The sequence below is a fragment of the Blastomyces dermatitidis genome (assembly GCF_000003525.1).
Source record: "Blastomyces dermatitidis ER-3 genomic scaffold supercont1.4, whole genome shotgun sequence".
Lineage (NCBI taxonomy): Eukaryota > Fungi > Ascomycota > Eurotiomycetes > Onygenales > Ajellomycetaceae > Blastomyces > Blastomyces dermatitidis.
The window spans coordinates 3,301,077-3,316,473 of record NW_025544777.1 but is presented as its reverse complement, the minus strand read 5'-3'; the positions used below and the strand labels follow the sequence as shown (position 1 = coordinate 3,316,473).

The following is a 15,397-nucleotide window of genomic DNA, read 5'->3' as shown; positions in this document are numbered from 1 at the left end:
AACTTTCTTCTTCTCAACAGCAACTTTCTTCTTTTTGAGCTCAAGCTTTGTCTTTTCAATATTCAGCTTTGTCTTTTCAATCTCAATTTTCACTTTTTCAGCAGCACTGATTCTGACATTTGAGGCTTTCAGAGTAATATTAATGCTTTTTATACATTGAGCTTCTGCTTTCTGTAACTGAGTCTTAACTTTCTTGATTTATTTTGAGAGATTCTTTGCTGATTTCAATATAGTCTTCTTTATTATTGTCTTGAATTAATCTGATGAAGAAAGATAAAATTTATGAATTCAGATCAGACTATCAACTTGTTCTTTTAATTCTTCAGAGATAATCATACATTTCTTTTTCTTATGATTATAATTTGTACAAGGCTTTGAGCTTCTCTTCATCTTATCACAAGTAGCATTCAAATGATGAGAAAAAATATACTTATCACAGTGCTTATATATTATCAGTTTACTAGACTGGTTTATGAGAGTATTCAGACAGCTACTTGCTTTCTTCTCTTAGGCCTTTACAGCAGCTGTACAAATATACTTGAAGATATTACTTATTATTTTAATACTGCTGCTGTTATTATTATTATTACTGTGATTGATTCTGATGTGATGAATTGCTGATATTCTTGATATAATATGCAGATAAGATATCTTGATTAGAACTTTTCTAATTAAAAGCTTTCTATTACAACTGACAGAATACTAATCATGCTAAGAAATGAAGAAGAACAGAATGAGCTGAGAATGATCTTTATAGTGTATTATTATAACAAGAAGAAGAAAGACAGAATAATAGAAGGAAAAGAAAAATATGAGTCTTTATATGTATTATTAAGTCATCTTTACAGATTGTCATGTAACAAATTTAAATACTTTTGTATTTCAGAAGACTTCTGAGTGTAATTAGTACATCTGATAGATTTCACTCATATCTTATTTTCAGAATGAATACTTTTCACACAGGCTATCATTCTGAATTATCTCAGCAAAGTCATCTTTGACAATTTACTGATATTCAGAAATATCACTTATCAGATCTCAGATTGTTAGAATATTTTATCATTGTAATATAGCTGCAGTGAAATTTTTATTTATATCAGCATTATTAAATATTTTGACCTGAGTTGTGAGGTTGGTATATATCTCTATTTTTCAGAATTAGTTTCTAGTTTTTCAATTCAAATTTTCAATTCAATATCTTTAACTAATGAATATTCAACTTATATTTCATAGATTATTGTTCTTACTCAGAGAATTGATCAAAGTTGATGATTTCTTATGCTCAGTAAAAAATCAGAAAGAACTTTTCAGTGATAAATGAATCACAGAAGTATTCAAAGATGATTGATTCTTTATAGCAGTTATACAATCTGATTACTACTGAACTTTCTCTACTCTTGATCTTCTTCTGTTGAACATGATTCTATATTAATACATAATTAGCTAAGTTGATCAAAAAAAAAATTTAATATCTCACCGAAAAGTTTTAAATTCTTCTAAGATATCTCACTAAAAAGTTAATATATTTGCTAAATTCTAATACTACTTGTCTTCATTTCTTTGAGAGTTTGAAACTTTCATATTTTAATCATATTCAGCATCATCATTCTGCTGAATGAAAAGATGTATGATGTTTTATTCTTTGTTTTTATCACACTTGTCACTGTTCAATTCAAATTATCTTTATTGAAAGAAAGAAAATATATTCACTTTGTCTTCACACTCAGATACTGCTCTGTCAGCCGAATTTCCTTCTCATACATTTTTGTATTTGATTGCTTGGTTCAATGATGCCTTTTTAACAGACTGCTTAATGTCAGTGATAAGATTGACTTCTTCTCATCTGACTGATATTTATTATTGCTGTCATTATGTTTGTTCTATATTCAGATATATCAATATTGAATTTCTTTTGAAATAAGTGAATGGTCTCATTAAATCTATCAGATAAGAGAGTTTAGAGAGATCTAGTAGTGCAGAATTCATAACAATATTCATTTTCAGAATCTTGATAGAACTCTGATAAATTTGTAATATAAATTTCAGGAACTTGTAGAAATATAGTAGTTTAATTCTTAATATTAAATTGATGTAGATTGTTGCTGATTGCAGCTCTTATTACTATATCTCTTTTTAGTAATTCAATCTCATCTCTTTATTTTATTAAGACTGTTTATTCACTTCATTCATATCTTTTCAACTATACAACTTTTTTCTACAAATTATATCAGAAAGTAAAATGTTGTGTCTGTTTAATTGAAATCTGAAACACTACCTGCTAGCTATCTCTAGACAAGAATTCAGAGATAATCAATTGAAATTTCAATATCAGAGCTTCTCTTTTCTGAAAACTGTAAATGAATATTTCACTGACAGTGATTCAGATAATAATGCTCTCAGTGAAAAAGCATTACTATTCTCAGTAAGTTTATTACTTTTAATGTCTCTATTATTATAAAAACTAACATTCTCTAAAGACAGAGTCATATAATGAGAATGCTACTGATAATATTGACCATATTGAGTGACTTTTGAAAGCAGCTGCTGAGAAAAATATTTCTGAAAATGATGATTAAGAGAATTCTGATAAGTCAGTCACTAATGATATTAAAATATCAGCTACTGATGCAATTGCTGTTACTATTACTAATTAATTTATTGATTCTGATGCAGTAATTGATATATCTTACAATCACAGTAACTTTAAAATGAATTCATTTACTCTGACAATGAGACTCTGAACTGAAGAGTCAGGTATTTTCTGAAAAAACTACAAATCATTAATACAAATTCTGTGTTTATTGAAGAATATATCACTGATAAGTCTGCTCTCAGAATATCTCTTAACTCTGAAAAAGCAATACAGAGTATAATTTTCAATTTTATCAGTCAAGAAAACCTCAATTTCAATAGTGTTATTAATGCAAATATCAACTCTGAGTTCTGCTCAGAAAAATCTCACTGAATTCTTCATGAGATTACTCTACTTTTAAAATTCAATTCTCTTGATATCTGCTCTTCTCAAATCCTCAACTTTTCAGTGACAAATGTATATAGAAATGACAGAAATTGTTAATAATCTCACATAGTTATAATATTTTCACAGTTGAGAGAGCTCTGTCAAATATTATTTCAGTGAATTTATCTGATATTTATGAATAAATAAACCTATATTTCCTTCTGATTTTATTCAGTATCAGTGTGAGAATCTTGAATGCTACTGTAAATTGAGATTGAATGATATATCTCATATTAAGAGATTGCATTTTATCAGACATAATGACTGATATTCAGACATGAGATTATATATAATAGTTCTGAAAGTTCAAGAGGCTGTTTACTATACTCTGCAGACTGTACAAAGATTATTATTCTTGAATTCATCATTTAGTCTCTTCAAAATAATTGCAATGAAGAATAAGATGAAATATATCTCAATTACTCAAGTTCTCAATTAACTTAACATTTATATTGTAAGAGGCCTACGCCGAATAGATCGGTATAATATTGATAGATCTTATATAACAAAGATAAAAACATTAGAGAAGAAAAGAAAGAGAAAGTGTGAGAATCAGCAATTGAGGTGGATATTTATACGCGTATGTGATGGTGTACGCGGTGGAGCTTCAGGGTGGAAGAATATACATGCGTTCATAGCAGCCGAGGATCAGTGATCAGGAATGGCTGAGAATCGGAGCATACACTACACATATTCATAGCAGCTGAGGATCAACAATCAGAAATGGCTGAGAATCAGAGCATACACTACACATGTTCATAGCAGCCGCGGATCAGTGATTAGAAATGAAAGAATCTATGAAGTGTAATGAAATAGTCTATATGATTGATCAGACACAGCTCATCACATTAGTCCCCTCTTTCCAGAAGCAGTTCTCATCAGTCAAGGGCTGCTGTTTCAGATAACACAGAACTCAGAGTTCAGATCAGTTGATTATAGCTAACTCATTTCACAAGATATTGTCAGCTGCAGCCGCAGGATCTCTCATCAAGAATATCTTCAATCTCTCACTCAAGCTCATTATCTTCTTCTATGATGTCTGGCAGCTGTCAGTCAGACATCAGCTGAGAAGAGAACAGATCAGTGACAGTGCAGCAGAGCAAGCTCATGTGAAATATATTATGAATCTCTGATAATGTGTCAAGACAGTAGTTGTGACTATTTAGAACTTCTATTACTTTATACCTGGCGTGATGATAATCTAGTGTATGAGATGAACATGTGGTTCATATATTCTTAAGATTCAATCATACCAGATCTTCTATCTTATATTGTTCAGTGAGGTCTCAGTGAACATTGATTTGATTCTCTTGATCTTGTTTCACAGTTATCATGAAGACCTCTGCTCAATCACAGGCATCTTGAAGCTTTGTTACTATATTATCAGTGATCTGAATCAGACTGTGAGAATTCAGTATGAACTGTGTGATCTCTAGAAGATTCAACACTTTCATATGATATCTGTGTGTAAGGAAGAACAGGCTTACATCTGTTGAAACAGTATCTTGACTGTTAATAGCAATCTCTGTGTGTAGAAGAAGATCATATTAATCATCTTATAAGTAGTTACAGAACTTACAAAGATAATTCTTTACAGTCTGAATTATCTGTTCTGATGCATTATCAATCTCAGAGTGATAGACAGTTGATAGACAGTGTATAATTTTGAGAACTTGACAGATTCTAGTTCAGAGAGCACTCACAAATTGACAGCTCTAATCTGATACTATGAATCTCAGTAATTCATATATCTGATAGAACAGACTCTGTAGAAAGACTTCAGTGACTTGTTCAGTATTTATCTTATTATAAGATTTCAATATTACACTCTTACTTAATCAATTCATGATGATCAGAATATTTCTATAATTCTTACTTTCAGATAGATTGACAGTGAAGTCAATTATCACATCTCATCAGATTTTATCAGAAATATCAAGTAATTTCAGTAGATCTTTTCTACAGTTCTTTTATAAGATAATGAAAGAACAGCAGTTGCAGTTTTAGATAAAGTATTCAATACTGTTTAATATCTCAGATCAATAGAATTCTCAGAAGATTATTCTATACAGTTGTTCACAGTCTGAATAATCAGTTATATATAAATCATATATCTCTTGCATTATCTGAGTGTGTAAGGGTTCAGAGTGAGAGACTCAGTATCATTCACAGAATTGTAGAGTGTTATTATCATTGATTGAACATTCTGAGATATCAGTTCTTACTTATAATTCTGAGAGAAATCAGAGTACTTCTTGTTGTACTGCTTCAGTAAGTGCTTGAAGAAGTTCATCAGTTTAAGCTGTTGTATGTCATAGCTCATCTAATATAGATTCAGAAGAAGTTAAGATATCAGTGATAGTTCTAATTGAAGAAGCATGTATAGTGTCATGAGCTGTTTCATCTTGATTAACTAGTATCTTCAGATTCAAGAGTCAGTGCTCTCAGTTCATTCAGTGAGTATCTGTTACATTGAATGATATATCTTACTCTCATCATGAGAGAGTATCTGTCATTGAGTTCTGACTGCCAGAATGATAGTGTATTATAAAATGAAAGTGACTTAAGAACTCAGATCATTGCATCTGTCATTCAGTAAGTTTACAGATAGTTGTGAAGTATTTAAGATTCTTATAATCTGTAACTATCTCAAACTCAGAGATACTTCAGAGTTCAGAGTCTCATTCTTCTAAACAGTATACAATCATAAGAAGTTTCTTATCATAGATCTCATAATTGCATTCAGCAGGACTCAGTTTCTTAGACATGAAAATATATGATTATAGAATATCTTCATCATCATATTACAATATTACTTCTTCTGTCATGTAGTCAGAGAAATCAGCTTCAATAACTGTCTCATGATCAGAATCAAAGATTATCAGCAGAGAAGTATTAATAAATATCTTATTTATCTGTGTAAATGCAGCTTTGATGTCTGCTAATCATTGAAAAACTGAGTCTTTCTTAGTGAGATCTGTGAGTGGTCTCACAATATCTGAGAAGGTTCATATAAATCACTGATAGAAGTTAGTAAATTTAATGAAGCTTCATACATCTTTTACAGTATATGAAGCTTCTCATTCAAGAATGACAGAGACTTTCTCAGAATTCATTCAAATTTCCTTATCAGCTTCTATAATAAAACTCAGATACTTGATACTCTTGACTTCAAAATCACACTTATTAATATCTATCAGTAGTTCTGCTTCTCATAGCTGTTATAATACTTTTTACACATATTCTTAATATTCTTTTCTGAATTTATCAGTGAAGATGAGAATATCATCTAGATAAGCAGATGCAAACTCATCAAGGAAATCTCAGAGTACTCAGTTGATATACTTCTGAAATGTACTGAGAGTGTTAGTCAGTTCAAAGAGTGTGACTATTCATTCAAAGAGATTATAACATGTTCAGAATACTGTAAGCCATTCATCTTCTTCAGTAATACAAATCTTATGAAACACAATGATAATATCTAGTTTTATAAATTATTGAGCTCATCTGATCTGTGCTAGAATTTCATTGATGAGAGATAAGAGATATCAATCTTTCTTTGTCAATCTGTTCAGATCTCAGTAGTTCATGCAGAATCAGAGTTCTTCATCTGATTTCTTTGCAAAGAGAATAGAGGCTGCAGTGAAAGAGTTACTAACATGTATGAATTCTTTATTCAACAGATTATTAAGTGTCTTTCAAAGAAGAAGAAGTTCATCTTGAAACATGTTATAAAGAGAGTCTCATGACAGTTCAGAGTTCTTATCATTCTTTTTCTCTAACTTGATACTGTGATTCACTTCAGAACCTTGTAAGAAGAGTATATTTGTAATATTATCTTATCAGAAGATATCTAGATATTCATAATATTATTAAGAGAGTTTTGTATGAGAATCTGTTATTATAACACAGAATAACTTTTCTAGAGTCTTTTTGATATCAGTCAGACTGATGAAATAGATTGACACATAATCTTACTGTCAGTGACTCTGTCAGTGATTTTAATGATAACTTCTTTTTCAGAGTATTTTGTATGTATTGACAGAGATCTGTGTCAGATTCATGATCTTGTGAATATCATCTTCATGAACTCTATCATTGTTAGAGAATATCAAGCTTCTGTTGCCCCGGTGGCCGAATGGTTAATGCGGCCACCTGGTAGCGCCTTGGCGTGGGAAACCAAGGCGCGTGGGTTCGAAACCCGCAGGGGATACATTAAATCCAGAACTCAAGCACCTCAGGTTTCTAATAAATACAGAGGTGTACAAATCGCTCCAATGAATCACTCTATGTTCCTGGGCTGGGAAGTTATTATTGCATGTATCTAATTGTCACTTCTTTGTATTTTCCTATGTTCTTGTTATCTTGATGTGGTCTCAACACCTGTATTTCCTCCTGTATAACCAACACTTGGCCTGTATTTAACATCACGCAAGGACTCATCATAAGCTCCGCTTGCATATGAGTATAATGGAAGAATAATAATAATAATAATAATCAAGCTTCTGTTTCAAGCATTCAATAAGATGCCTTGTTCAGATAGTCAGACAAGTTCTAACATAAGATTATAATCAAGATTATCAACTTCATACACATAGGCATCTTCATATTACTGTCCTTCTACATCTATGGTCAGCTTTATCATGCAACAGGTATAAATGTCTTTTAAATCATCAAATCCTGCAAGAAGTCAGGGTTTTGATAGAGAGATACACTGAAGATTATAATGTCTTATGACTGAAGATTTTATCATTGCATAGTAGTATAGATCACTGTCTATCATGGCCTTCATATTATACATGTTATTAATCACAGTAGATACAAGAATCACATTCATTATCATCTTCTCTTCAAATTATTGTTATCTGACCTCTTCAAGCTTCTATTTATGAATTTGAACAGAAGCTAATCTTTTCTCTGTTTCACTGAGATATTCTTATAGTTATTCTCTGAATCTTTCTCTAATGCAATGTGATTAGCGCGGACAGACACTGATTCATTCTTTGAATGAGAAGATACATAGATTGATCAGCAGTTGAAAGTAATGTGTTCTGATCAGTTACAGTTGATGCACACTCTATATTAACATCAATCAGCAACTTCTTCAGAAGTGATCTCAGAAACTCAGAAGTCTGTTCAGACAGTGAAGACTCTTGCTTATGTATAGATATTCAAGTCTACTCAATTCATGACATCTGCATCATTGTTATTCCTCAGTATGAGTGTATGAGTTGCTAAAGTATAACATCTTCTATCACTGTTCTGTATGTTCTTGAGCTTGATAAGACAGTCATTCATTGTTCAGAGCTGTGTGCAGAAGCCTTCATAAGTTAAGTCTTTGTCTATGCTTACAAGAGTCTGTAAGAGTTTGAAAGTCAATGTCTTCTTGAGTATGCTAATCTTCATTTAATTCTTTCAAGACTGATCACCTGCTTCTAGAATCTTGATATTGAAGTCAGAAATGAATGTTGTAAGAGAAGTGTTTCTCTGTCAGACACTCTGTAATCAATCTAATACTTTCTGTTGCATGACAGTGTCTCAGAACAGAATATCAAGATATTTTATAATATTATCAGATGTTCATAACACTGATTCACATGCTTTCATTCATGAATGAAACTTCTGTTTCACATGATCCTTCAATTATTCATTGATATATCAACCTTGATTGATTAATAAACTGATGAAATCTCCATCTACACTCAGTTTCATGAGCATTTCCATTCTTCATAATGAGTAGAGAGTGAGATCAGAAGCATCAAAATATGCAAAAGTATCTAAGCATTCTTTCAGTGCTCTTATATTTGACTCTGTAGATGCTGGAATTGCATGAGTTTCTTATTATAATAATTGTTGAATCTCTTCATATTGATGTTGTTGAGTTGCATGCATATCAGCTATTTATTGTTATTATAGTTTCAACATTGCTTAGAGCCACTGTAACACTGTGTCTATGCTCATGTTCAAGGGTTTCATATTATTGTTAGATATGATTATATCAGTTGTTGAATGTATGATATCTGTGAAATCTGAAGAAGTGTAATTGTATTCTTATACATCTGAGTGTCAGAACTCTTGAGTCTTTTACTGATGTTCTCTTGTAAGATCTTGTCACAGGGTCAGAGTGACTGATGAGCAAGCTTCTATCTGAGAACTCAGTGTTCACTTAACTGTGTAACTGTTTCTCTATTTCTTACACATCATTACATGTTCAGATATCTCTTGATGAATAATTGTTTCTAATAAGAAGATAATGCATGGATAATTGTTTCCTAATAAGAAGACAATGAACATTTTTATAGTGTAAGAGGCCTATGCTGAATAGATCGGTATAATATTGATAGGTCTTATATAACAAAGATAAAAACATTAGAGAAGAAAAGAAAGAGAAAGTGTGAGAATCAGTGATCAAGGTGGATATTTATATGTGTATATAGTGATGTACACGGTGGAGCTTCGGGGCAGAAGAATATACATGTGTTTGTAGCAGCTGAGGATCAGTGATCAGGAATGGCCAAGAATCAGAGCATACACTACACATGTTCATAGCAGCCGAGGATCGGTGATCAGGAATGGCTGAGAATCGGAGTGTACACTACGCGCGTTCGTAGCGGCCGCGGATCGGCGATCGGGAATGGAAGAATCTATGGAGTGTAATGGAATAGTCTATATGATTGATCGGGCGCAGCCCGTCACATATATGAATATAACATTTGAATTGAGTTCTGATCTATCAGTATATGAGAGTCAAGATCAGTATTTTCTTCACTGAGTCATGAAAACTATAACTGAAATGATTGAGATATAATTATATTGTAAATCTTCACTAATTCAGACTGAGTTGAAGATTACAGCATATGAATGAGATCTTTTAAAAACCATATTTTACTTTGATATACAAGTTATTTCTCTATCATATCAGTTATTTATTAATGAATTTGATTTATATTGAAACATGTATTAAAGCCTGATGAATTTTTAATTGATTTCTGCACTAAGTGCTGTTAAGCACTCAAAGTAAAACAATATTTTTATTCTACTCTTTGAATCTTATAGTATTAATTTTTCTGACATAGTTGCTGTATTATTGTATAACTTATCTACATTGAATTATAAGAAAGTTATGATGAATATTTATGAAAAAAAGATAACAGTGATTGTATCTTATATTACATTTCTTAAAGATATGTCACAGTAAAATAGTAATACAGAGATCAAAGAATTAACTGTAAGAAAATTATACTGAAGCTGCTTTATTAATAATAAAAATCAGCTGAATCTGAACTACAATCTACATAATAATAGCTGATTTTATCATCATATATAACATCTTCTATCTAAACTGAATGACCTGCTGAATCTCATATACAGAGAGTAAATACATTAAGAGCAGAGTACAATAGCACAGATAATATCTCTTTTTCAAATATATTTAAGTTTGAAATTAATCTCTTTTTTTTCTTCTAATTCATGTTATAGTGAGTTCACTGAAATATCAGAAATTTCACACTTATTACTAATTTACTCTATCTTATCATCATATAATTAACTAGAATACTTTTAAATATTGTAGATATTTCCTTTTTCTTATAATTAAAATCATTTACAGTTGTTGATAACTCATCTCAAGAAGTATTAACTTCAGAAGCATATCTGAGTTTTAATTATTATATCTCTTATCTTGCAGTGTGAGATTAGAGAGAAATAACTTAATTCAGTAATTAAGCAGATTATTTCTATAATATTTTCAGAAGTAAATTAATCACTTATTAATCTTATTATTCAGATTTATACAATTATTATAAGAAGTAATAGTCTATTAGTATCTTAATTATTAAGAGAAAATGATTCTGAAGTAGCTCATTAAATTATACTAAGAGCTCACTGATAATTATAATTTCTTATTAAAACAGTAGTCAGATCAGTAGTAATATTTCAGTTATTTCAAGCTAGTTCAATTATTAGTCATCAGTCATTTTCTGCTTCAACTATACACACTGTGATAGACTGGCCGCCGGGACCATGAATTTCACATTTGGTCCCATTTAGTCTGATCTCATACATTTCTTGGCGTGAGTCCCACCAGGACCAAGCCTCAAAAAAATCTGAAAATGAACCATTTCTGAGAGAAATGATGTGAAAAATGACCAGATTTAATTCAAGAACAGTGAAATGAGAGTAATTTTTCAGGATAAACTGTGAAAGATAATCATTCTTTCAAAATCAGAATGAGACTGAGACTGAAGATTAAAATCAGTCTCATTCAGTTCATTCAGTGATTGCTTATATAATCAGAATTTGATAACAATTATTGATAACACTTATGAAACAACTAAATACATTCTTGTGTAAGTTTATTCTTCACTTTCTCATGAAAACTACACTTCTCTGATATACTGTGATCAGAGGTATTAAACTGTCTGATAATTCCATGTTTTATAATTATGAGTTTCTTGATTGTTTCTTCTTGTAATTGTCTCTGATGATAGTGATAAATATCTTAACTTGAGTTGAACTTTCACTTCATTCTCACCTCTGTCAATGAAATTGTTAGAATATCATATATCATCAGTGCAACAGTTGAATATATACTCTCAATAATTTTTTATATCTCTAGAATTGATTTGGCATGTAAATTTGTCAGATCATCTTGAAGATAGCAGTCAAATTCAGTTTTATAAGTATGTAGTTTTGCCTGATTTTCAGTTGTAATCAATATATGCAAGTTCTGTTTTAAAGTTAGTATTATAGTTCTATATAATATGAAGCATTATCAAAGATCATTACTTACTAGAGAATTGTATTTCACTGTCTTCACATCTCAAATATCTGCTCATTCAAATCTCTGATAGTTGATATTGTAGTAGTCTCAGGCTAATTTAACATATGAGTCTCATTTCTTCTCTGTTCAATCTTGAGAAGTGTAGATATTAACTCAACAGAAGAGATCTAGTAGAGCTGCTATAGCATAGTACTCTGTAAAAGATTGTTTCATTTTGCTGTAGTAATATGCCAGTTTATTTCTTACAGTAACAATAGTCTGCACTATAGCATTATTTCAGACTGAATTTCTTTTTGAGTGATTCAACTACTTCTCAAGATAAGTAAATAAACTGTTATACACTCACCAGACTGACTGCAGCATTGGTGTACAAGTGATTGAGACTGTCTTTATTATCTTATAAAACTGAAACAGTAAATCAATCACATATTTCAACTGAGTTCACTTCATATCAGAAAGTTTCAATATCTGAATCTTTTCTCAATCAGAGTGTTGCACTCAATGATCAATCATCTGACACAATTGAAGAGTCTGAACAGTTATCTCATATGTTGAACTTCATTATATTCTAACATTCTGTATCATATTCAGTGATGTGACTGATTTATTTATTTATTGAATATCATAGAATCATTGTTATTATTTAGAAGAGGTACAAATTGCATTAGCAATGTTTTGAATCTATGATATTTAAATTATTAGTCAATCTATTCAAAATTAACAGTAGTGTTATTAAAAAGCATTATCAAAAAGCAATATTAAAAAGTATTATCAAAAAACATTATCTTTTGCAAAGTGAATGTAAAAGTTACTTGAGTAATCACTTTCATCTTATTCTCATCTCAAGAATCAGCTATCTCATTATTCTTCATCTTGATATTAAGATTCTTTATCAGTGTTTGCATCACAAGTTGAATCACATGAGCAATGCAGAGAATATGACCTTGTTTATTATTTCATAAATGCAAAGCCAATTTTTGCTTCAAGCTCTTCATCATAGTATAGTTATTCACAGTATTATCAGTTATAATTGTAAGAAGACTGGGACTAATATCTCAATAGTCATTTTTAATCACAGTTATTAATATCTCTATCATATAATCCTCAGTATGACTACTGATCAATGATTCAAATTCAATTAATGTCTCTTAATAAGTTCAGTTCTCATCAATGTAATAACATGTAACTCTTATAAATGTAAGATTGTTTGTACTAGTTCATGCATTCACTGTGAGAGACACTCTTCAATGATTCTTCAACTCTGATTCTAGATATTGTATATTGACTTTGTAGTGTGTCTCAAGGTTGAACTGAAACAGAATTGATGTGAAATATGAAGATTTGAATTAAGCATTTGAAGAAGTGTTCAGAATTCAGAATTTTCAATTGATCAAAGAGAAAGATTCAGAGATATATACATACAAAGTAATTATTCACAGAAGTTATCAGATGAGAGTTGTGAAATCAGAGTACTGATACAGGGTTATTTTCACATGATTTTCTTCAAATTAGAAAGTTAGTATTATCAAAAATCATTATCTAGTAGAGCAACTTACCAGCTCAGTAGTAATTTTCTGATTATTTTTCTTTTATTGTCTGCATTCTGATGACTTCAGATGTCAGAAAATTTCTTCAGAGCTATGATCAGTTTATGATGAATATTTCTGAATGAAGTTACAGTAATTGCAGCAGAGAGATAACTCTTCAGTAATCTACAATGCAATCTGTTGATAATTATTTCATAGTTCATCTCAATGTTTGTGTTGAGTTTTTCATAAATTTCATGGCCTGAAATCAGATGTGAAGAATGAAGTGATCATTTATCATGATTGAAAGAGAGTATTCTGTGTTGAATTGTAAACAATATAGACTTTGTAATTCACAGTGATTTCTTAAAGAGTTTGTGAATCTTCAATAGAAGTAAAAGAAGTGAAAGAAGTGAATTCAGAAGATATGATAATAATTTGAGAAAGATGATAATTTATTTTCAATAACTGATCACTGATGTGTGTAAGAAGAATTAATATAAGAGAAAATAATCTTGTTTCTTAGCTTAGTTATAATTTTAGTACTAACTCAGATTGAATATCATCAATGTATAAAAGTAAATAAACAATCTTGATTAATCTCTATCATATTTCTTGAAATATATTAATATTGTGAAAGAGAGTGTTACTAAATTATGTTATCAGATAATATCATTAAAAATATATTAATATTGTGAATATCAATGTTGAAAAAATGTTGATACTTATATATTATAGTGATTTGTGAATCATGATAGTTAAATATATATATATATATATATATTGTTCCTGACTTGATTACAACTTGTACAATAATTTTTAAAAACTTAAAATTAATTTCAATTATTAATAATTATAAACTTATAACTAACTAATATAAAAAGAAAAAAACTTTTTCTACTCATCATCTTTCTTCTCTTTCTTATTCTTCTTATCATCTTTTATAATTCACTTCTCATTCTTCTTCTCCTTCTTCTTCTTCTCATCTGAGATGATAATCATCTCAAAATCTCTCTCTGCTACCTTCTCAGAGAAGGGTTCTCACTGCTCCCTCTCAGTCAGATCAACCTGTATCTCAAAATCCCACATTTCCTGATCTGCTGTCTTGGGTTCCATCTCAGTGATAAGCAGATTGGCATGCTCAGAGAGCAGGGCTGTCTTCTCAATGTTCTGAATCATGAAGCATATTTGAGACCTGAACAAGGCCTCAATTCTCTTCTTCTCTGCCAGCTCCTGCTAATCAATTAGAGAACAGAAGCATTATTAAAAATCATTATCTCTCAATAAATAAAAAACTTATCAGTTTTGACTTCTTTATCTCTTACTTCAACACTCTCTCAATCTTCTTCTATCACTGCTTATTTATAGTAACACTCTTCTTCTCTCTCTCTCTCTTCATCTTAGTCTCAAATCATTCTCAGAACTTCTTCTGGTTTCACTGCTACTGTATGAGACTCTTCACTATCTTCTTCTTCAATCTCTCATAGATAATGTTATCTGCATTATTTCTATACTTAGTTCAGTCTAAATCTATCAGAAATGTTACTTAAAATTGTTATTATTCTGCTCTCTTACAGAGCCTCTTCAAGGCATTATAACATGTTTTACAATTGATCTCTTCTCACTTAAATACCTTCTTCTTCTCTTCCTTCAATCTATGACAGTGCTCACGCGCCTTGATGATCCGCAGAACTGCAGAATATTTGAAGAGAAATGACATGATTGATTTCAGTGAGCGTTGAAGAGAGATGAAAGCAGAAGAGACAGTCAGAAATAATATGATAATAATAATGATGATGATGATAGTAATAATAATGATGATAGTGATGATGATGATAGTAATGATAATGATGATAATGATGATAATAATGATAATGATGATGATGATGATGATGAAAGAGAGAGTGCATTGAAATATATTACTAACTTATCAAGTATAAAGAGATAAAGAAAATATTAACAGCTTTCAGAGATATACAGAAACAGCTACAGTGTTGCATAGCAACATTATCTTCATTCAATGCATACAGTGTTGATATTCTTTGTATACAGTTATCATATAATCTATAT

General features: G+C 30.4%; 1 protein-coding gene and 1 pseudogene across 2 annotated transcripts; one reads left to right on the top strand and one right to left on the bottom strand.

Moving 5' to 3' along the window:
• Nucleotides 1-7,143: 7,143 nt before the first annotated feature.
• Nucleotides 7,144-7,232, top strand: BDCG_16904 (annotated as a pseudogene). Its single transcript has one exon. The product of its transcript is annotated as a tRNA-OTHER (tRNA).
• A 7,136-nt stretch (nt 7,233-14,368) lies between these two features.
• On the bottom strand, nt 14,369-15,047 carry BDCG_16903 (uncharacterized protein; the record flags this gene model as incomplete). Its single annotated transcript, XM_045426085.1, has 2 exons — nt 14,369-14,563; nt 14,961-15,047. 2 exons carry the CDS (start codon nt 15,045-15,047, stop codon nt 14,369-14,371), a joined length of 282 nt encoding a protein of 93 aa, XP_045280819.1.
• Nucleotides 15,048-15,397: the final 350 nt, after the last annotated feature.